General features: G+C 38.6%; 1 protein-coding gene across 1 annotated transcript in view; it reads left to right on the top strand.

The window, feature by feature from the left end:
• DCDC2 (doublecortin domain containing 2) overlaps positions 1-25005 on the top strand; it is a 70258-nt gene that overhangs the window by 10813 nt on the left and 34440 nt on the right. Inside the window, exons 4-9 of the mRNA XM_050892381.1 lie at positions 7450-7464; positions 12957-13033; positions 13155-13286; positions 18497-18643; positions 19729-19783; positions 22301-22502. Of these exons, the coding sequence (XP_050748338.1) occupies positions 7450-7464; positions 12957-13033; positions 13155-13286; positions 18497-18643; positions 19729-19783; positions 22301-22502 (628 nt within the window). The remainder of the gene's footprint in view (positions 1-7449; positions 7465-12956; positions 13034-13154; positions 13287-18496; positions 18644-19728; positions 19784-22300; positions 22503-25005) is intronic.

The raw sequence follows: 25005 nt of genomic DNA, 5'->3' as shown, positions 1-25005 counted from the left end.
AAGAGAAAATTGATAACTGTGCGGAAGAAAGGAAGGAGTTTGTAATGGGAGAGGCCTGCAAGATCCTTTTCACTTCAGAATGTCAGTCTGCAATTTGTTTAGTTTCACATTAACATCCAATTTCAGTTCCCTGGCTTCTGAGATAATCTTGATGCAGTAACATTTGAGCAATTATCAAGCACATCCTCACAAGTTATCCCCTGCTGCACGCTGCTAGTTATCCCCTGCTGCATGCTGCTAGAGCTGGTGGGATTTTAGAGCCACATCTCTGTCTCTTCTCACTTCATCCGCTGTTACGTGTATTGGGCACTTCCTTGCCTATTTGTACTTTGCTCTTCTTAGCAATAGCAGCAGCGCAGCAGTTTAGGAAAAGCCCCTTAGTTCTCATGCTGCTGTAACACCAGATCGGTGTGCCACTCAGCTGATTTTCACAGTGCCGCAAATTCCCTTGACTAGGAGTGTGCATGATGGTCAGAAGGGTGAGCTGCGGGTTATGAAGAGGGAGAAAGAAGAGATCAAATCAGAGCTAAAGGCAGCGAGCAGCAGTGGTGAAGAGAGAGAGACAGCCTGTATGAGCAAATTTGTATCTGGCTCAAGAATTCTCCTGACATGGCAATACTCTTTCCCTTCTGTTTTGCCATTTGTCCCAGCAGATAAGTGATGACTTGTCTCTTGCACTGTAGCATTGTGGTAGTTGTTCTGTATGGAAGGCTGGAGCAAGTTTCCTAGGAAAAGCCTGATTTTTCAATTCCCATTTGATGGCCTGTGCCACAAGCTGGTCCCCTAGAATTGTCACATCCCATCTTAGTTTAGACTTTTGGGGGAGAGAGGAGGGGAAGGGAGTAAGTTCAGATTTATGCCTTCTCCCTCTTTCAACCAGGGACAGCAGTAAGGGTGAAAGAAGACCCTTGTCCCAGAAGCATGGGAAAATTGTGTGTCAGTCTCAGCAGATGGCAGCCAGGCTCTTGGCTATTTTAAATCCTCTGGCAGAGCCCTCATGCTGTAATAATATGTCTCAGAACTTTTTACAGTTATGTTACTGGTAGGGAAAGTAATAAAAAGATTTCATCCTGACCCAAGCTAAAACTTTGATACAAACTATTCCTCAGGTATGTTTCCATCCATCACTTCTTTTGGCAACTGAGCTTCTTGTTTTGCAAGAGAGATCCCTTTTGTACTGAAGGTGATCTGCAAGTACAAATACATTTTAAATTATGTGCTTGAGGAATCTAACAATTAATCTCTTGCGGAAGTATGGACCAACAGAGTTACCATTTGTTTATTATAAGCTTAATTGTTTCTAAAGGGTACTGAACGTTATTTTCCAATTATAATATGTAACATATGGACATTTAAATTTCTTTAGGCACTATCTCTGATCTAGATGGTCTCTCCCTGTGCACTCAAAAAGTTGAATTTTACTTGTCATTGGGGCTGGGTAAGCTGCTGAAGAATTAACTGAGTTTTTGTATTTGCAAATCCTGTAGGCAACTATTTGTTTTAAATTCTCTTTGTTTCACAAAAATGTGTTCAGCTGAAACCTCCTTTCTTCTTTGACTTCTTATGACCAACAGTTTTTTGAACACACTGGAGTAAACAGACTTTGCAATGTGTCATTGTAAAAGCAAAGAATTGCAAGCACCTAAGAAAAGCAGATGTATTTTGATATTGAAGAACCAGTCTCTTGCAACCGAAAGAAAAAAGGAAGATTATAGTGTCTGTATGAAACAGTATCCATTATCAAAAGTTCATAGTAGGCCTGCATTAATCTGCTTTACTGACCATATAGATTTGCCCTTGGTTGATAGCAGACAGCTTTTCTTAGGTAGTAAAAACATTGAGGTTTTTTGTCTGCCCTTCACTTTTTCTCCTGGGCTTCTAGGACAAGGTGATTGTGTGGCAAGCTCTGACACAAGTATTTTTTGTGCTGCTCAGCATTCGTTGTCATTTGTGTTCCATTTGGATTTTTTTACTGACATATTCTAGAAAAGCTTTTATAAAGTTATTTAAGAAAACTCTACTTATATGTCTTACTCTACAGAAGGCACATCAAGAGTTAGCTCTATACTATAGAGATATAAGGATGATGTAGACTCCTTTCCTTAGGTTTACCACTGTTTTCTATGATGTTTAAGCAATAAAAACATCCTGGTCCACAATTTTATAACATTTGCCTACTTACTGTGTGTTTTTAACATTAGTACCCATCATCTGGGAACTGCTGTAGGGCAGTAAGTATGAAAACAGACGTTGTAAGAGCTGGTTGGTTGTAGGCCAAGGTTGTGACTGGTTGAGGAAGGGTCACTTTACCCAGTTCTTTGAGTGGTGGGTTCATTCCAGAGTGCTGTCATTTAGCATTACAAGTGGCTGTGTATGGCTCTTGGACTGTCAGATTCAGTGATGTGTGTCAGGGGCCCTGGTGCGAGGGATGCACTAGGGACTCTCTGCCTGCCACCCACCAGGTCTTGTCCTACCTTTCCAGCTCCAGGTTCTTCCCATATTCAGCCTGGCTACCCTTCTGCAGTTCTGCTGCCTCACATGTAGTAGTTGTGTCCTGGTTACATTTTTCCAGTGATTCATCACTTCTTTCCACTGTTTTACATAAACTTATTTTATTGTTCTATAACTCTATTTCAATTGCAGCTTCTTCTTTTATCACGTGGTTTAGGTGTGGTCATATTTGGAGGAGTATTTGTAGAATGGAATAATCAATATTTTTACTAATGATTCTTCAGAGGATTAATAAAGATTCCTCAAAGCTTTCATACATGTATGACCGGAATATTTGTATCTGCATGCAACCCTAGAACATCTCTCTCTAGTGAAAACACTTGATAATTACAAGGATTTGAACGAGTGTTTGAACATTTTGAAACTTTTAATTTCTTTTTCCGATCCAGTGCCTGTCAGTCCTCACATTGGTCACATGCTGGATGACACAGACATGTGCTAGGACATGGAGTAGAGCACATTTGCTTGCTAGGGAACTTCACAGAGTGTGTCTGTTCCTGTGATGAAGTGTGACTGCAGAATGAAACTGTGACTGGCAGAACGTGCCTTCTGCTGGTGGTCTCCAGCTGCACCACATCAGCTTAGTACCACTCCTGCTGTGGGGTCTTGTGGGCCGGACATAGTTAATTGGCAGATCACAGCCTAGGTCAGTTGGCCACTGCATTCTTGGTGAGATCCTGGGCCAGAAAAGGTTCCTTAGTTGTCCAGTGCTGACAGAAGAGTCGGGCACCATGACAGGGGGAAGGGAGGTGGAAAATACAATGTTTGAGACTTGGTAGATCTGAACTTACCATCAGAATTTTCCAAAAAAGCATCTGAGATGTTGCTATAAAAGTATTCTGAGGATCTGCCATTTCTCTGTTGCCCTCTGGTCCTCCATATTTTAAAATTCAATTCTTTTAGTATCATTTATGGCAATTGTTTTTTCTACATCCTTTAAGTGCATCTTTGTTGCTAGACAGTGGAGTCACCACTCATCTGTCAGCAGTGACATGATTGGATTAATTTGTAAAAATTGAATTTTGGAAGTTTATAATGTTGTCTTGATTTCACAAATTATTTTGGTATATTTATGCTGGATATACCTTGTCCCTAACATACTTGCATATTTTTTCCAAGTACATTCACATGAAAAATCCCAGTATTTATAATTATTGTTTATTTCAAACCTAGCATTTATCATATCTGACAAATAATGTACATGTCTAATCATAAGAAAAAAATTGTCATTTTCCAATGAGTGGACTCTTGATTCACTTTAACTTTTAACTGTCAATTAGAAATGGTTCATTGATATTTTCTCTGTACAAGAGAGAGTTTTGTGAGGGTAAGAGAGTGCCTGAATATATATCAGAAATGATCCCAGCATGTGCAAATTACAGCCATTTGATGTCAAAATCTATCTTCACAGGATATTCTTTCCTAGTTCTTTCCTAAGAATTAGAAAGAAACAAACATGATTTGTGCTACCCAAAATCAATGTACACAAAATACTTGTATGTCTGGAACGAATTGTGTATAAAAGTCCACTTCATATTCCTGTGCCAATACGCAAAAGTAAACCCTCTTGCTACTCCATATCTGACCAGTTTGATTTCTTCTACTGCTGGTGTCACAGACTAAGGAATTTCTCATTTTTTGATGCTGAATTAATTAGGAATTCTACTGTAGGTGTAGTTTAGGGAATAAGACTATCAAAATGCAAAGATTAAAAAAAATGTGATACACATGTTTAATCTCCTGAGCAACATCTTTAATAGTTAAATTTTATATGTCATTGTTTGGTATTTAGTATCCTGGTAACATAATTAGCACAACAAAACATACAAAACAGATACTCTTCCTGAGTGTTCATAATCTAATACCAGGAGGAATCAGAGAAGAACTGACCAGACATCCAGTTAAAACATAAGCTGTGTCCTTTTTTCTGATTCGGCCTAAGTATTCATAAAATTTCTCTTTATGTAGTTCTGTATACCTGAATTGTGCAATTTTGAGTATTTGAATTAACAGCTTGCTTACAGATGGATTTAGTGGATTTTGGCGGAACAGAAAGACTTGTAGAGGCTTTGGTTCATGCCACTGGAGAATTTCATGGTCTGTATTGAGTTTGATATGAAACTTGAAAGTTGGTCTCTTCCTTGATTAACATGTCTGCCTTGTTCTGTAGGATAACTACTCTTTCTGGTCTGTGAGGAGGCTGGGAGGGAGGGAATAGATGCCAGTACTGAAGCTTTTAATGAGGCATGTTAGTCTCATTAAAAACTTGTTGCTGCATACTAAATTGACTTACTGGAAACATTAACAACTTTTACCTTTGATTAAAAATGATGAAAAAACCATTATTTTTGGGGGGTTGCTTTTTGTTCTTCAGCTGTCACTGTTCACAGGTTCAGGCCCTTCTAATAAGCCACAAAGGCCAGGGACTTCCTTTTGGTTTAAATGAGTCTAAGGAAGGAATTTGGGGAAAATACGCAAATCGTGAGAGGCAAAAATGGTCAGGATTGGCAGTATTATGTCAGTGACAGAAATGAGTATCAGGATCTATTTTGCTTGAACAAAATCTGCATTATTGATGCCGTCATTGTGTGTGTTGTAAGCAGTGTAGGGTATAGCATCATGCAGCTCAGAGAAGAAAGAAGCTGTTCTTGGGATCCAGAAGCAACACAGGTGTGATCTATTTTGGAGCACTGCACAGGCTAAGTGCCTGGGCAGATAAGGCCCTGCTATTGTCTGATTTATCCCAGCTGAAGATCTGGCCCCTAGTCCAATGCCCCAAAACTATGGTAGATCCCGAGTGAAACATTTTTCTTTCCAGGGCTCAGCTAGATGGGGTGAGACTTACCCCCAGGTGCACAGGGGATATGAACTCCATTTCACTTACCATGGCTGAAAGGGAGGGTGATTTACCTTGGAGGTGAACAGAGTGGCTTTAAACACTTTGGGAATTTTGTAGGAGCTTTGCGGTCTGGAAGGCTCCCTGAATCAATACATGACTGTTAGTTCTGGCATAGTTCGTTTCCGGCTTATCTATGCTTTATGTGGGCTGAGAAGTTTGTGTACTGCCGTGGTGTTGTGACCTATTTATGTAAGCTTGGAAATATGCTCAGTTAATAGCAGTTTGAGTGGTGCTTCGTGTCCACACCAGTAGAAAGGCTAGTAGTCTCTTGCTCAAGGCTGTTTTGTACTATCCAGTGTACCATCTAGCAATGCAAAGTAGCCAGGGAAATGTAGATTATCCAGGTTAGTTACTGTGTAGGATAGCTGAAATGGTTTTATACTGACCAAACACCTCAGTGAGTTTGACTCTGCATCTTTTGTCAAAGTGTATAAAAATGCCTATTTAAAAAAAGTCATGTTTCTATGAAATAGATAAGATGTTTCCTATGCTGTAATAGCTTTAGAAAACTTATTGTTCTAATTTGCTTTTGATCACTGAACCCTGAACATTCCTTTCTTTCACATCATAGGGTGATGATGGTGTGTATAAATGGGGTTTTGGTTCTTTTGACCCCAGTTCTACCCTAGGGGAATGCAAATATTTGTTCTCAATTTTCCTGGGCACATTGATTAACAAACAGGTCATTGTAACAAACTGGCAAAGCCATGGCTCATTGCATGAGCTGATAAATTTGGAATGTGACATTGTGTTGAAATATTTAAAACTTCAAAAGGTTAGTTATAAAGTGATGTGAGTAATGAGTGAGATGTTCGTAGCACCCAAGACTATATTAATACAGCAATAAGAAAGGCCAGCTCTTAAACCTGTATAAATCAAACCAGCACAGAGCATCTGGTTCAGGGAGGTTACGTTTTTTGACTGTTCTGCTGCCGTCCATTAAGGCTTTATAAATATGTGTAAACCTGTAAATCTTGCAGTTGTTCAGTTGCCCCCTTTGATGGGGGGCACTTCTGGTAAGAAAAGGAAATAAATCAGATAGTCATACCATTTCTTAGCTATGGATAACTAGCCTGTGTCTTCATGGCAGCCTGTGGAAGTGCTGCCGGACCTCTGTATTTAGCACATTGCTAATTATTTAATATACACTGAAGGGAAAAGAAAAGCTAAGAATGGCATGTTTCTATTTGAAATTATTCTCAAGTACATAAAAGTCACCTTTTTAGAAACTAAATATGCAGCATGGTATGTTCAGAGGACAATTAAAATACTATTTAATGAACCGTATACTTTTCCGATATACAAGGATTGATTCTCTGAAGTATCATACACCTCTTGCAAGTCCCGAGTAGCCAACAGGAAGTTGGGCAGTTTGCTGGGTCTGTCCCACTTTCCAGTCTGTATTTGAATAATAAGTGTGAAAAGTATAATGTAGCATTCATAGAAGCAAAAACTTTATGCATGGGGACCAGCAAATAGGTTCACACCAACCAAAACAAGTACACATCATGTTGCTACATCTCCATTTTAGGGATTTTTTTTTTTTTTACCTTTTACTGGTTAACACATTTCTGAAGAAAGAAGTGAAAACCATTCTTTTTTGTCTGTGTATTTCAAACCAAATGTGTGGGTTGCTCAGAGTCCTTACATGAATAGCCATTCTCAATGATTGTTTCCCTGTAATGCCATATATGTAACGTTCTCTTCCCAGTGTAACACTTATTTGAGTTGGTAGCATTATATGAGCAAGCCCATCCATCTAAAAAGGAGTAACATGTTTTTAGATGATCTCTAGTCTTTCATGTGGTCAGCTGAACATAAACATAATAGAAATTTTTGTATGAAAATTATATTAAATTGGTGTGTGTGTATATATATGCGTACACACACATTATATACATGTATGCACATGCAGATATGCACACACTAATTCAAAATGGTTTTCTTAAAAAAACTATTTTTGATATGTATACATGTGATAGTATACCTGAGGTAATGGTTTGGCTGCTGATCATTTTGTTTTGTTTTTTTTCCAACAGTCAACAGTGGAAGATGTAAGTACCTAAAGTAGATTATGCAATGTGTTGTATATGTTTGCTAAGTGTTTTGTCTGTGTTTGTTAAATTTTGTGAATATTTAGCATATTTTTTAGTATAAGGGAAAAAGGTGTAGAATGTTGTTATAAAGCAGCTGTGAGGGTGTGGATTTTTTTACCATGTTTCAGTTAGATGCTGATCTGCATCTTGGCTTTGTGTTTTCAAAGGGATGTTAGGAGGCACTCAGCTGCAGCTAACATTCAGCAACACAAATTCAACCACAGTGAATTACGACTGAAGATGAAAGCTGGGCTCTAAGACACTCTTTGTAGAATGTATTCTGAACTTCGAGTGTTTACAGAGATCTCAAACACTGCAGATCGATCCCCACTGCCAGAACCTAGCCTGTGTTGAGTTTAGCTGCTTTGTTTTTCCAAGACTCTGCAAGGTGCTTTGCAAACTTATTTCACAGGTGGTAACTCCTCTCTGAAGCAAGAAAGATCCACACTGCTGTTGGTGTAAGAGGCGCTGTGGGAGATAACTAATTCTTTGTAGAATGGAAAGGTAAAAATTATGGTGGTTTTGCGTATCTGTGATCCCATGGAATATTTCCAACTGTGTTTAGCTCTTGTTGCCTTGCAAATTCTCACTTGATTGATTGTCTCCAGCTTACTTAAAGTTCCCTCTGAGTTTCAACTGATATAATGCTTTCTCCTTCCTCCTCTAAATACTTTGTGTTGCTGCTGTATGTTGTTGTGTAATACCTCAGATGAGTATCTCATCACAAATTATGAAATGTTGGCAACATTTGTCAGTAGGATATGGAAGCTGCCCCTGAATGGGTCTTTTCAAACAAACTGAAAATATACGAAATTTAAAGATAAAATCATAATGGGGCCAGACCATTGATTAATGTAAATCTGCTTACAATTGCTGACGTAAATGGGAAAGTGCTGATTTACATCAGCTGAGAATGTGGCTGGTGAAATTAAAAGAAAATAAAGGGTTTAGGGGGCTAGTGATGCTGGTCTCTTAATGTAAGCACAAACTTTCAGCCAAGACCACATCGTTCTTAATATGTAACTCTGCAGTGCCAGAGGGGTCAGGCTATTCCAGACACTGCGGCACTGTGGTACCTCCTACAAACATAATAGGAGCAGAAACATGTATTCTTTAATTAAATCCTGGATCGGGTCTTCCGGTGGGGTGGTTTGGCATAACTCCATATACTTCAAAGGAACTAGATTGATTTACAGTGACTGAGCACTTGGTCTTTTACTAAAGTATACTTCTGTATATTGAAATTATGTGGCTTGCTTTTCATAACCATAAATAGTTTAACATTGGTCAGACAGAAGTTGTTCTAAACTCTATGAGGTAGTAGCTTGAAGACTGTGCCAAAAAAAAAAAAAAATGAACAGGACAGTCAGGTTAATTAGAAGAATGGTGTATAGCGTGGGGATTTTTTGGTTTTTTTTTTTTCCTTTTTTTTTAAATCACAGTGCAGTGTAGATCTAGCCAAACTGTTTTTTAAAAAGGTGGCTTCAGAGCAGGCTAGGGTTGCTTGTGCTGAGTTTTTGCACTGTTGTACTTGGAGAGCTTGATATACTATGCTGTAGTCAGAACATACATTGGGCAGCTGTAAGAGTTATCTCTTGTGCATTGTGGAATACTATATTATACTATATTGTAGTTGCTTGCATGCCTGCATGCTTGCCAGCTTCAAAATTAAAGGTGTTGCACACAGTTCATTTGCAGCACCCCTGTACAGGCACTTCCCTCTGTTTTTGTAAACTTTCTTATAATTTATATATTTATTTTCTCTTTTCCTCTTTCTTATTTGCAGCATCAGAGTGTCCCTGTGTCCTGGATGAATATAAAGTGTTTATCTTTCTTTTGGCCCCTCAAGCAGATCAGGTGTAAAACATGGCTTCAGGAGGCAAGCTGTCCCAAAGACATTAGTTATCCCTCCTCTTCCAGACAAACAACGATAGCCTAAACATCTGCCTAAGAGCATGTGGACCCCAAGAAAAGGTGCAGTATGCTTGCCCCCGCTGTTCATGTGAGGTGTTGCAAAAGACTCTTCAGAGAGTTCTGTGACACCGTGCGTGGTCCAGCATCTGCTTAATTTAGTCTGGGCTACTCTGTTCCAAGCTCCCAGAAACTGAGGTCTTGTCTATGCACTGTGCTAAATACTTGTGCATGTTTCAATAGTGTCATAGTCATCTTAGTGTTTCCATGCACTGATTTTTGTGGTGTTATGTTAGCAAATGTAATATTGAGCTAATGTATTCTTTTCGCCTTTTAATATGGGAGGTACATTTGATTTAAACATGCTTAGCAAAACAACACAAGATTATATTTTTTTCTGATTTAGGCCATGTTTAGGTAGAAAAGACAAATATTAAGTCTCTGCCCAAGCTGGTCCCACCATACAGTCCCCTGCAGTTTGCTTGTTTAAGAGCAAGGCTGACTTCTTAGGCCACAGAAGGCTGCCAGAAATATTAATGACTCTTGGAGAGAGTAACCCAAAAGACAGACTTGCAAGCTGATGCCGCAGTATCTATTACTGGCAGAAATACAATCCTTCAAATAATAAGGGAGCTCTTAACATCTGTCAGGTTGCTTGTTTTCTCAGGGGCCCAGTGACTGGGCTGCATGCAATAACATGATGGCCTTCTGAGGAGCCTACATCTAAATCAATGGTTTCATCAGCTTGCAGGAACAACTGAATAACTGGGCACACCTGGGACTATCCTAAAGGGCTCCTTTATGCTTAGCGAATGCTTTCTAACTAGTTCCAGTAACATGTGGATCATTGAAACCTGAGTGTTGCAGACTGGATCAGAGAACTTAGTTTGATGGACTGTTTGGAGTGTGTGAGATCTTGAGCATAGGTATCAACAGCATAAGTGAGCATCAGGAATGGATGAAGAATCAACTTTTAGAAAAAGTGATATAAGGCTTTACTAGTTATATATTGAATACTTTATAGGGGATTAGCCTGGCAACCTAGCAGCTATGCAGAAGGGTGTAAGGGCAGCCAAAGTTAAGTCATTCCCATTTTGGATGCAACCTGTGTTTGGAGCCTAAATATTAGGACCTGATGCTATGGAAGTATATCAGTATTGCCTCAGCCTTCAGTAGCATACTCTTTAGAAAGTTACCTTATTTCTTCTGTATTCTGAAGCTCTCTATTAGGTTGCTTACATTGGGCAAATAACCCTTAATGGCTGACAACAGCAATAGAAATGTTTTCAGATGTTGCAGTTTAAGGTGTGTTTTCCTTTTCTTCCTAGAGACTCAGTAAATTTTCATCTCAAATTTTGATAACATAAATGACCAGTTATGCTCTGAAAAATGTGCTTTAAATGTTTCTGCAAGAATGGCTGAGCTCCTAAATTATTTGGCAGTCTCCAAAAATTTCTTTGCCTCCCCTAATGAGCTGTATAATAACAACCTCTTAATCTGTTTTCAAGCCTGTAGTAGTAGGTGCGAATCTTCCACCTAATTCAGAGCATACTGGAATTAACAGCAAGTCTGTGAATTGCAATTACCTTAGGCATTAAGGCATAGCTTATGTACAGTCTGCTACAAAATTTCTCATTGTATGAGGCCAAGACAAACATATATCTACGAAGTAGATCTTAAGGAGTAAATACACTGCCTAGTAAATTGCTTGAGTAAAGGGAAGGTCCCCAGCCATTCCAGGAGCCTGCTTCCTAGTCTGGTCCACAAGCACTGCTGGCACAATGCGGCAGTAACGTCTTTCGTGCTGTCTCTCCTCTTGTGGAAGTCTCTGGCCAAAATATCGCTTTGTACTGAGCTTCAGATCACCATGCCCCTACTGCTGCTGATTGCTTCTGTTTAGTCACTTTGCTGTGCAAAGGCTAACTCTGCCTTCCTCCGTCCATGACCACTGTAGGCTTCCATGTCCTCTGAGTCTCAGAAAAAGGAAAATTGGGAGGGCTACACTGCCCACAAGGGCCTTTGAGAAAGGCAAGAAGCTGAAGTGAGTTGAATTCAGAATAGATACGCTTCTTTTTTAGCAGACATTGAGAACAGATTTTGTTCAACAGACTTACCTGTTGCTGTCTTTCATTTGAAGTGATTGTACATCAAGGAATGCCAGTTTTGCTTTTGTTTTGTTGGTTACTTTTTCCCTAAGATAGCTATCTTAGCTCCAGAATTTATGTGCTTGGTGCAGAATTTGCTGTGTGAGGTTCTTTGGGTTATGTGGGAAGTCAGATTTGTTTATTTTAATAATAATTTTTAGCCAGTTTGGAATATCTAGTAGGTTAAGCACCTCTCTTACTTTTTTCAGTGTATACAAGAGAAAGATCTGGAAAGCAGTCCTGTCAGTACTAAATGAATTTGTGTGAAAATCCAAGCAAGGAATTAAAGCACTGGAGCCCATACCATTTTCCATGAATTAAATGAGAAGTATTGGTTAAGTTAGCACAGAATGTGATAAAGCTGCAAACCATTACATCATTAGACTGCTTTACATAGTGACTGGAACATTGCCAGTTTAAATAAACTTTGTACATCTATTTGAAAGCAAGTCTCTCTGCATGCCGGCTATTTAATCCTTTAAGCTTTTACAGTCTTTTTTAGAAAGGTAGCCAACTTGTTAATGCATGTACTATGACTTTTGAATGTTTGTTTGGGTTTGATACCTTATTTTGATTTGCTAATTATGGAGAATTAAAAAAATCTTCCTAATGATTTTGGAGTTTGGGTTTATCCTTTTTTTTTTTTTTTTTTTTTAATTTGAAAGGGTGTGTATAAATGCAATAGGGAATCCTAGCTAGGTGGTATTGCTTAACTTTCTGTTCAGTATAATGACAATATTGAGCCACCTGATTGATCTCAATACAGTGTCTGTTCAAAAGAGTACAGGGAATAATGCTGGGAATTAAGTAGCCTGTGTTTTATTCTGAGCGCTATAAATCTGCAGTTCACCTCACTTGTGAGTCATTGCCCTAAAATGAGCATAGTATTCAGCAACATTTATAAATCACTGATGGATTTGGATGTAAAGACCTGTACAAGAGTAAAAGTACTTATTGCATAATAGCAGAGAGACCTAGAGATGGCATTTATTGTTAAAAAGAGGAGACGGTTTAATTGGCTGGGCCATGGTTATGAGCAGTAAAGACTAAGAAAGCAAGAACAGCATTTGAGAGTGTTGCTTTGGGTCTCTAGGAACAACAGCTGAGAAGTCACCAAAGATGTCTATACAATTCTGACCTCTCAGTGGAAACCGTACATTGTGCCATGCTGCACTGTGGTATACTATGCTGTGGTTGTTATTCAACATGTATATAAAACTGCAGCAGTAATTATGTATGCTTTGTAGAAGGTGAAGCTGGAATGGAATAGAATGCATGTTTTTAAAACAGGAACTTCTTTCTGCAGATACGCTGCCCCCCTTGCTGGTGGTGGTCAGGGCAAACTCTCTCCCAATGTGAAGACTGAGCAATTTCTAATTCTTTTTGTCCTTGCAGGTCAAGCCGGTTACTCACAGTAGAATCACTGTGTCAGCACGGTTTCGAAAACCACTCCAGGAACCCTACACTATTTTGTAAGTAGAATTTTCGGTTAGTGAAGTGCCATTTTGGGGGGGATGGGGTGGTGGTGTCTTAACTTCAGATGAGTTTTGTTTAAAATGCTCCTCCAAATTATTTTACTTTGCTTTATTTCAGCCTGATTGCTAACGGAGACCTTATTAGCCCTGTAGTGCGCCTCCTCATTCCCAGGAAAACACTGAATCACTGGGATCATATTCTTGAAATGGTTACAGGAAAAGTTACCCTCAGAAGTGGAGCTGTTCACAGGTATCAGGAAGCTGAATATTTGCAAGATACATTTCATGTGCACAGATATGTTTTTAAAACTCCATAGGTAGATATAATGGATCATTCCTGCTTCATTGGAAATTCCACTAGAAGAAAATTAAAATACATCAAACAGCCACAAAATGGAAATACACTGACTCCTTCATTTCAACTGCTATTTAAAAAAAAGACAGACCTCAATTTGTTTCAAATGTTATTTCTTGATTAAATATTTAGTTAGCAGGCATGTAATAATACAATAATAATGCAATATATTTAGTATTAATAATTAAGTTACATGTCAGAATAAAATAAATGAGCATGGTAAAGTTGGTGAACATGTTTGGAATGTGCAATAATCGATGCGATCCGTGTTACCTTTTAATTTTGGTAGTTCTTTAAATTCGTTGGGGCAAATAATTTCAAGGAAAATATTATAGATTCTTTGGTTTTTTGAAGACCTGTGCTATGACTAGGATGTGCTTTATACTCAGCCAGCTGAGCCTTCTAGTAAGAGCCAAGGCCAAAGTTGTAGTCGGGGGTTTGCCAGTTCCAGTATCTCAGCTGGTCTGAGTTGTTGTGGTATCCCAGGAATAGGAGGTGACCTCTTGGATAGGTAATTTTCAGTCCCTTAAGGCTTTTACAATGTAAAATAAGCTCTCTAAAATAGGATTTGGTAGTCGATGGAAGTTTTAGAGCAAAATGATATATGCAGTTTCCATGAGAAACATTGCAGTGTAAGCAGGCTGCCAAGGTGTGTACAGGCAAATTACTGACATTCCAGTGTTGCCCCATGCAGAGCACATTACAGAAATCCGTTCCTCAGATGGGAAAGGGCCTTTTGTGGAAAATCATTCTTCACAGCTTACGCAATGTCTGAGGCTAAGCTTGCAAAATCTTTCTCAAATCAGTGAAGATAAGGTAGTCTTTCAGTTCTGACTGCTTTCCCAGAGCTGATACAGACGATAAAAGATTAAGGTAATGCTATCTGTTGACTATTAACTCTCATCTAATTTTTCCTCTCAGCCCTGCATTTTTTTGCTCCTATTATCTGGCTACTTAGCACTTTTACTTGCAGTAAAGTAAACCTCGACACGTGTTGCAGCTTTCTGGATCTGATTCTCAGCTAGTGTAACTCAGAAGTGAGCAAAGTAACAGCTGTTTACAGCATACCAATTCTTTCTGCTCTCAGGTTGTTCAGCAATTTAAAAACCTTTCACATTTTATTCTCATTACTTGGTGTCACTCCCTGGTGAAACTGAATGATGTACACGAAAGCATAAATCATTCTGTACATAGCTAGGCTTGCTTTTGAGAAGTTCCCTTCAGTGCTCAGTTTTAATCCTTTAAAAAATAAGATCATGTACATGACATTTTGAATTATTTAATGTTTTCCTTTTTCTGGTTTTCTATTAACCCAGTTTTCATTTTCTTTTCCTTAAAATGCTAGGAATACATATTAAATACGTTAGTAAAGTGATCATTGTTCTTTAATAAGTTACACATTAATTGCTGGGGTTTACTGAAACTATGTTAGCATTAGGGGAGGTCCTGTAAGACCACTGATGCTGGGAAGATATAATTTCTCCTTAAAGAAGGGTAAGTGCAATTACGAGAACCTGCATTATGTATATGGCAGTTTTTCTTTTCCATGTTATTAAGACACACAAAGCTGCCAAGTCTTATGCAGTTTCACATGTGGCTTTTTAAAAAAAAATTATTGATCATCCCCATCAGAATAGGGATGTAAGTAAGAAATATGAGAGAGGAGACAATGAGAAAGTAGCTTTTCTGCTTGCCAGATTGTGCATGAGGATGGGGTACAGCAACCTGATGGGCAGGTACCTGGTGCATCAGCAACTGGGAATTTGGGGATATTGGTCCCGCAAGTTGTGTCTTTGCTGTCTCCTTTGTCAGCCTTTATGCTTGCTTTGTTTTGCCTGCCACTTTTTGGCTTGGATTCAGGAGGGAAAATGGAAGTCTACCGACATCCTACAGGGCAAGCCCTAGGTCATCCCCCAGTGACCAGAAGAAGTGACCACAAGGACATCTTTGTTGCATAATACTTGCCAGAGGGAACCCAGCTGGTCTGTGAATGGTTGTGGCCAGGTGGGTGGGTAGAAGGCTTCAGAAGTAAGTGTTACAAAACTTGTGTGATGCTCGTTAAGTGGATAGTTATTTATTTGTTTGAAGTTCCGTTTTTTTAAAATGCATTTTTAATTTCACTTTCATCTTCAGTGATTGATTATGTTTGATTCAGTTATTGTGATTATTCTTTTCAGGGTGAAAAATACAACTAGAGATTGCCAGATAATCCATAACATTTTCGGGAGTTATATTAAGCAAACAAATTTTGTGCATTAAATATAACATTAAAACACAAGCAAAGTGAGGATCAGGAACAAAAACCCACAGTCATGTTTGTATGTACCCTTATATACCTGCAGCACCATACAAATATATAAAACAGTTCTTAAACTGTGGTACACTGATTTGCTGTTTTTTCCCCTGAGTTCCTCAAAGCAGAACATAATGTAGCAGAACGCAGTGAGATTAATTCAGAAATAGGCTTCTTGCTGATTTTTAGATTGCTTATTTTATTTTCATTGTTTGTGTGTAATTGATGTTGTCTGTGTGGTAGTGAAACATAAATTGCTCTTTGAATTGCTGGCATGCCTGTGAAATGTTTGCACTAAAAAGTAAATATGAGTAAGACAAAGGGGATGCTTCAGAGTTAGCGTACCTCTTCACAAAGGATTGGCAATGTGATCAAGATTTTAAAAACCTGCAATTTCACCTTTGAGAACTTTCAGTCTTTGCACTTAGAAAACCAAGGTACTTCTATATGGCAGGAGGCACCTAGAAAATCAAGGTACTTTCATGAGGGGAATATAAGAAAGACATGGACACACTGGAGGAAGCGCAGCAAAGGGCCACGAAGATGAAGGGCTTGAAGATACCTGTCATGTGAGGAGGGCTGGGAGAGCTGGGACTTTGCAGCCTGGGGAAGAGAAGGCTCAGGGGGATCTTTTTCATGTGTGTAAATACCTGGTGGGAATGAGTGAAGAAGTCGGAGCCAGGCTCTTCTCAGTGGTGCCCAGTGACAGGACAAGAGGCAATGGGCACAAACTGAAATACAGGAAATTCCACTTGAACAGAAGGAAAAAAACCTTTTACTGTAAGGGTCATCAAACACTGGAACAGGTTGCCCAGAGAGGTTGTGGAGTCTCCATCCTTGCAGTTATTCAAAACACACCTGGACACAGCCCCGAGCAACCTACTCTAGTTGTTCTTGCTCTGCACAGGGTGGTTGGACTGCACGGTCTCCAGAGATCATGTCCAACCTCGGCTATTCTGTGATTCCTGGTTCTATAAGCTGCATCTTTTTTTTCTGTGTTTATTCAAGGTTGTGCCACCGTGTGTATGAACTTAAGCAGCTTTTTTCTATTAAACTGAAAATTATTGCACTTTATAAGTCAGGGGTGTTCTCAAGGCAGGCTCTTGATATTCTTCCCAAAAGGTTCATTGTATAGGTGTATATATCATTTTATATTTCCTTGCATTGTGATGAAATTTATGAATAACAGATATGGTAGCTCCTGTACATATAGTAGCTCCTGTAGAAGGCTTCTAGAAAGGCAATTAAGATAGCCATTCAACATTCCTGCATTTAAGAGTGTCGTGGTTTAACCCCAGCTGGCAACTAAGCACCACACAGCCGCTCACTCACTCCCCCCTGGTGGGATGGGGGAGAGAACCAGAATGGTAAAAGTGAGAAAACTCGTGGGTTGAGATAAAGACAGTTTAATAAGTAAAGCAAAAGACACACACACAGGCGAAGCAAAAGAAGGAATTCATTCACCACTTCCCACCGGCAGGCAGGTGTTCAGTCATCTCCAGGAAAGCAGGGCTCCATCATGCGTAACGGTTACTTGGGAAGACAAACATCATCACTCTGAACGTCCCCCCTTTCCTTCTTCTTTCCCCAGCTTTATATGCTGAGCATAATGTCATAAGGTATGGAATATCCCTTTGGTCAGTTGGGGTCAGCTGTCCTGGCTGTGTCCCCTCCCAGCTTCTTGCACACCCCCAGCCTACTTGCTGGTGGGGCAGTGTGAGAAGCAGAAAAGGCCTTGACTCTGTGTAAGCACTGCTCAGCAACAACCAAAACATCCCTGTATTATCACCACTGTTTCCAGCACAAATCCAAAACATAGCCCCATACTAGCTACTATGAAGAAAATTAACTCTATCCCAGCCAAAACCAGCACAAAGACTTAAATGCAGAACTGACTTTTTAATTAAGTATAAATATTGTTCAGTTTTGGAATATGCTTCATAGCAAAGAGCTTATTTATTATCGAATGTTTCCTCCTTCCTCATTGTTTTGACCATCCTTAAATAAAATTGCAAACTCGACAATGAATTAATTGGGATAGTGTAGAAATAATGTGTTGACTGCCCTCCCTGCCCCTCCCCGCCCCCAGTCCCTAATGCATTTCTTCCTTCTTGGTAAAGTGTACAAACAGAAATTATTGTGGTAAAAATCTACCTGGTGTAATAGACATATTAATTATTGGTATTGTAGGTGCCTAAGATACACAGCTTCTTGTTATAATGTTTTATTGTATTTCCTGCTACTCCCAGACTTACCCCACCAGGTACAGCCATGTTCCAACCTTCTGATCTATATAATATAACAATATAAGTGCAATATTATCAACTTGGTCTGTGTTAGGTGGACAGGTCCTGGGTTTTCAGTTGTGGGGCCATGAATGCCCTGTTCTTCCCAGGTTACTGCATAGTGCCCAGAGCACAGATGGGAGGTGGAACTTGGTATGAGAGGGGTCAGGAACTCATGGAATAGATCCCTTCCAAGGTAGCAGGGGAAAGGCATTAAAGGCCTTCTAAGTACAATGTAATTTATTTCATTTTAGAAATTATGAGAGTATTTCATTTGTCATAGTGCTTCATACTTCATTAGTTTTATATAAAATGTGATTTAGATTATTATTTTGCTCTGTCTTTCCTTGTCTTTTGTTTTTTATGTAGCGACTGATGATTGTATGGCATCCACTGTACTGTATTGGGTTTCATATCTGGAAATTCAACATGATTTAGTGAGTTTAGGTTAACATAGCTTTCAATGCTCTTAATACACCTAACTGAATGTTAAGGTTTTTCATTTTAAGCATTTTCATATTTTTCAGACTTTACACTTTAGGTGGAAAACTTGTTCAGAATGGGTCAGACTTGGAGAATGGGCAAATTTATGTTGCAGTGGGTAGAGAAAAGTTTAAGAAGTTGCCGTATGGTGATCTGCTGTTTAGCAAATCTACAATGAGAAGGCCACAGGGGTAAGTTCTGTAGGGGTGTGATATACTTCTCACATGCTTGTGTGTGTCAATTTGTTTACAAAGTACCACCAGTGAAGTACAAAATCATCATTCCAAGAACAAGGGAGGGAGGGAGGGATGGATGGATGGGTTAGTATGGATGCAAAACTTTATTGACAACTTCTGAGAAAGTTGAGATAACAAAAACAAAAGAGAAAATGGAAATTCAGAAGACTATTTCACCTGATAAACATGCCATTGATCATGTATCACAAAATTAATGTCAGAGAAAGGATTATTTTGACTTGGCTTAATTTTCTTTTTTCCTGGGATACAAATGTGTACAGCTGAATGAGATTAGGTGCAGCTACACCAGTCTAGATCTACTCTTGCTTGGTAATGTTTTGTGGAATAGTACTCCCTTAAGAATACTTTATGTTTGGGCCTATTTTTTGTAGGCTAGAATTATCACATAAGAGAGTCCTAAACCGGGTGTCTGTAAGGAGAAACTTGGGCTTTTAGTATCTTTGGAAAACATGAAAATTGGGAGCCATTTCATTGAAATAAATAGAAAGAAATGGAAATTTGTCCCACAAAATGGTGTCATTTAGAGAATTTGTCCCATATTCTGCATATAAACTGGGGTGTAATTTATATTTTTTTTTTTAGTGAGCAACTGTAGACTGTGAATAACTTGAAAGTATTTTGGGAAACCGCATTTGCAACAAATGAATTTAAGGACAGTGAAAAGCTATGTTGACCAATTGATGTAAACAGAGTTTTGTTGAAATTGCTGAAACTTTTCATTATAATAGTTGTAAGGATCTTTCACATAGTAATTCACTGAATACTGCTCTGCAAATTTTTGGTATATAAAGTATGCATTGTGGGGAAATGTAATGCATTTGTTTGAATAAGTTAGTGATTATGCATTTAAATATAGTCTAGTGAACAGAAATGCATGATTCTTAGTAAAAACACACAATGAATAAAACAATTAACTCTGTTGCCATAGCCGACTTGGTGTTATCCGACTTGGTTATGGATACATAGTGTCTATGACAGTGACAGTGTACACAATTCTAAGATATGGCTTATTTCTGCAGTTCCAAAGCCTCTGTACTACCTCCGATTGTGGGATCTCAAAAGTCTAAAGGCAGTGTAAGTATCGAGTGCCATAATAAAGTTTGTTTCTAATTTCACTTAATTCTGGCAGACGGAAAGTCCCTGTCCTTTGGGTTTTAATTAAATCTGAAGAGAAAAAAATCCACAGTCACCTGGTGGTATGCTTATTAAAGCTTGATGAATCTGTAGCTATTTGCAGTGTCAATTAGACAACAGAAATCTGAGAAAATATTATTGCAATAATGGCTGCTTTATTTTTTATAAAACCTTCCATAGCAAAGATCAACTGCTGCCTTGAGGTCTTTCCCATAAACCTTGTCAGCTATCTTTGTGTATTTGTTTATTTATTTATTCAAATGATACACCTAAAGGAAAAACACAGAACCTTTTACAAAACATCTTGCAGAAAATGGTATTTCTGCATGCCGAGTCTGAACAAAGCCCTAATACAGTTTCCTGTCGGATGTGTTTTGTTCTAGCTAACCATTAAATTCAGAGCTTGAGCCTCCACTGCTTTGTATCCTGTATAGCTATTTATATGTGTACAAACTAAGTCCACTGTGGATTTAAAACAGTGCCAAATCAGAATATAAGTATCTGTTTGCACCGATTCTGTACAAGTGCAGTTTACTGTACAAGTACAAGACAGGGGAGAGTCAGATTCACAGTCTGTCATTATAATTGTGGTAGTTGATCATGTCCATTCACTGGTTACAAAACAAACCCTGGAGCCACTAAACAAAATAGGCAATAAAATATACATGTGTCTGTTCCATTCTGTTGAAATTCAGTAGAAGATAAAACCTCAGTAAAAAACATACTTTCAAGTGGTGTTTGTTTTTAAAATGTGAGCTTTGCAATTCTAGCATTTGTAAAAATAACTCATGAACAGTTTTAATTTCTTACCTCTTCTACTATTACATAACAACATGTACAGAAAATTATTTGATATTCACTTTTATTCCATTGGGATTGTAACACACACTGATAACAAGTGTCAAAACTGAAGGAGGCAGGAATATGCACAAACGCTCTTGAATATCTAATACAACACCTGAACTGGTATAAATCATGCAATTGTTTGCTTCAATTTGATATCTACACTTTTTTACTATTATTGCTTGGGAGTAACAGTCTCCAGTCTGAATTAGAAGAGACTGAAATATTGCGGTGCCCTCATTTCTCTTTATAGAGAAAGGGTAAGTGGTAGATTTGATGGTATTGGTAGATAAATGGTAGATTAGATGGTAAAAGCTAGATGGTATTTAAGTGAGGTATTTTAAACAGAACTGATTTCTACTGATTATGTGAAAACTAGAAGAATCACATAACAATGTAATAACATATGCAGGATTTTTTAAAGAGATGCAGGATTTTGTTCAGGACTTATTTTTCTGAAAGATGTTGATTTTATATAGTATTACCTTTTAACTTTAGCAGTGAGGTGAAAAGAATTGTCCATGACCATTGCAGAAGGAAAGGCCTTTCTGGTGGGCAACTTCTAAATTGGCATGAATTGTTCATGCAGCTACACTAAGCAAAACAATGAAGTAGAATATATTAGTCTTCTGTGATTCAGCTAAGTCTGTGATAAGGTGAACAGTTCCAGATACTGATAAGGTTTTCTGCCCTATATCTGCTTGAGTGTTTTGTTGTTATATGGAGTGTTTTGACAGAACTGGATTAGGAAGAAACTACACATGCTGTTACACTGGCAAAAGTAGCAGGCTGACAGCCTCTAATGAGAGGCAACGATGAGAGTGTTCAGTTGATAAAGTCTTTACACAGCCTAGAACGATATAAACAGCACCCTAAAGGGTGGCTATATACAGTTCAGGTTTTTACGATGTTCATTGTGAACAGATTTAGACTGAAGAAAAATGTTTATAAATAATAAAATCTCTGGCTAGTACACCCAGGATCATACATACATCAAAGCTGTAAAAATAAGGACAAGGTTTCTGGTTCTGTTTCTAGATACACCACAAAGCAAGCAGAGCAACTGGCTGATGTCCTTGGAGGTGATTCAGAGGTGATGTGTGGGCAAACCCCTTTCTTAGTGTCCACTTGGCAGTCAGTGTTACTGCCACATGAAGACTGTCATCCTCTTCCAGCTGCTTTTGACACTTTGATTAATGCCCATGTCTCATTTACATGGGCAATGAATTATTCACAAGTTATATATGTCACATCTTGTGACTTTCCACACACATGCATAGATGAGATATAGCTGTATATGATATACATGCATGTATAGATTCACCTAGCCATTCTTTTCACCAAATGAAGCATTATTTCTTTATAATAAATGTGTTATTTTCTTCTGGGAGTTGTTGAGGAGCATTTAATCAGTTGGATCATATAGTAAGTTAATGAGATAGTTACAGTTTTCTGGATAGTTTAAGAGGTCACTTAACTGTACTGATTGTAAATTAATATGCTTCTTTAACACGTGATACCAATCCTTAGTATTAAAAGGTTGAAATAATATTGAAATTGAAAAAATAAACTTTGTCATTTTCATCAGTGATAATTACGTACACTTCTTTTCAGGGAAATGATCGGCAATCTAAATCCACTGTTGGATCCAATGACCTGGGAGAAAACAGTTCCTCACCTCAGCTTCTCAAAGGGAAAGACAAAAAAAGCCAGAATCCAGGGGATTCTGTGTCCAGACGACACTTTTCTAACAACTCTACAAAAGTAAAACAGACAGTAAGAGTAACAGCTTCCACAGGAGTCCTTCAAGATAATGGTCAGTACTGAGACAAACACTATCGTAGCACAGTGGCTTTTGATCTTCAGTTAAAACAGTGAAATAGTGGAACAATATGCTTGTGTAGTTCTTGAATTGTCCATTTACTCTGGCTAACTGAATTTACAAAAGTTCTTTCTGTTTAGGAAATGTACCTATGCATAACCATTACATTCCTGGCTTCATTTACATACCACAGGAGGCTGTATATGATTTTTAGTATACCTTGGAAGTTAAACTAATATGGTCCTATCTTTATGCTTTTGATAAAAACATAATAGAAAACGTATTTTGACCATTTTCCCACTGTTCTGCCCTGCAAAAAAAGTGAAGAAAAGGACCTGGTCTGCTCAAAGGACACCTCGCTGTCCCTGAGGATCCCTGGTTAGCTGCCTGGTTCTGTATAACAAAATGACTAGACCCTGGGGGAGTAACACAAACACGAGCTCCAGTTAGCTGATAGCTGCTGAGACTAATCATACAGCAGAGCTGCTGGAGGCACTTTCAGAATTTCTCCCCCGCTGTGCTGTGGCAGCAATTTAGAAATTTAGTTGTAAACATCCTCTTTGAGAAACTGTTTTTCTTATCTTATGGTGTGATATTCCCCCTCACCCCCGTTTTTTTTTAATGGCTAGAAGACTGTCCCCTCACTACAGATATTGCTGCCATGCTGGGATGGCTATTTTTCCTCATTAGTAATAGTTCCAAACATCATTAATACAGGCCAATTAATATCTGCCAGGGGAAATAACTTATACTTTTCATAGCATTTGACATTTCTTCTCACTGCTGTTCAAGCATTAATAATTAAGTGTGCAATAACAAATTGTGGTCTAAAACATCAGTATATGTCATCGAACAGCACAGGTTTGTACCTCTGTCTAGAATCATGAGTTGTAAATTTACTTTGAGTCAGGAGCAGGTTTGTAAATTTGAGTTTTAAAAGATCAGTGAAATATAATCTTTTGTAATATAATTGTCTTTTCAAGAGTTAGCTTGTTGAATTTCAGGTTTATTTTAGTCTTGATTCAAATACCATTCTATCCTTTTGCTGGTAAGTGGACATAATTTTAGCCAGCTCTTCTTCGGTCAAGTTTTTTTTCTTACTGAAGAATGACGATTATATTATAATGAAAGTGACTGGAAACATTTGTCCTTTATAACTCATGAAATGACTGACTATATTCTTCTCCTTGAAATCATCATGGCGTAGCCCCACTTTTTACAGGTTGAGTGGTGCATGATAAAAACATATGACGGAGAGACTACCAGAGCTGACCTCTCAGAGGGTGCCTTGCATGCTTGGCTTACTATTTTTAAAGGCTCAGAATCATTGTGTAAGACAGAGAGAATGCAGGGAAAGGCTTTTACATTTAGGCTGTTGTCCACCTTGGATATCTTCAATCATTGCTATGTTTTCTTTTTTTTTTGAAACAGATGCATTGACTTCTGTTGGGAAATGCCAGTACACAATTCTTTATACAGAGCTCAAAATCCACGTGTTCTGATCTAGTCTCCTGTTCAGAGTACTGAACTGCTCTGAACCTCTACTTATGACTAGATAGATCTCAGTCAGACCTCTTACATTAAGAACAGCCAAGCCACATAACTTTTTCTGATAGGTATAGGGCCATTATGGTGATTTTCTATATGCTATTTTTTCTGGCCTGAGGATTTTTGTAAGTAAAGTTTCTACAGATGTTTCCTGGAAGCAAACAGACCCTTCTTGCCACGGTGAGAGAAATTTGTTCTTTGCCTTTGTCTGCCTTGCATTAGGTTATCAGAGGTTTCCGATTGCTTTCTTTCATTTCCCAGTGGAGGGAAGAGTACTAGAAGCTGCAATAGTTTCTCTGTCCTTTCAGCAGGCAGTGACTAAGAGACAAACCTTACTTTGCTAGATAGCAGACAAATATAGGGAGATATTTACCTCTCCTTATTTAGCACTATTGCTGCTCCACCTGATGACGGAAATGGTTGGAAATCCACTAAGTTTTTTGAAGAAGTGACTGCTGCTCACTTCAGCTTTTCCATGCTTTGTGAGTCTTGCGTAACTAGGAGAAGCTGTTCAAGGCAGTCAATTCTCTGCTTTGAGCTAAAGTGTATGTTGGGAGAAGCTCTCTGTGCTCCTCTATTTATCCTCCATGTATGAAGACCTGCTAGCAGAAGTGGGAATGGGCAGTTTGATGTGTGTGCTGTTCTGCAAGTCTAGATAGACCTAGCTGGTCATGCAGGCAGTTGCTGAGGGAGATGAAGTCTCTAGGTTAAATTCAGACAACAGTATGGGATGAGAAATCCAGAGCCCTGTAATGGATTTCTGGTGGGGTGCAATCCCTGCTCTCAGTGGATCTCTGTTTATGAGGAGATGTATACTAAGCCAGTGAGAACTGTTTTCTTTTGCCGAACACAAAAAGCAAACCATCTCATGCGCCTGTAAGTCTTTAGGCCAGCCACAGTGATAACTGCAGACTTGTGAACATCTACAGACTTACCTTTCCCCAGTTAA

The sequence above is a fragment of the Gymnogyps californianus genome, chromosome 2 (genome assembly GCF_018139145.2).
Source record: "Gymnogyps californianus isolate 813 chromosome 2, ASM1813914v2, whole genome shotgun sequence".
NCBI classification, from domain to species: Eukaryota; Metazoa; Chordata; class Aves; order Accipitriformes; family Cathartidae; genus Gymnogyps; species Gymnogyps californianus.
This window is presented reverse-complemented; position numbering and strand designations above follow the sequence as displayed.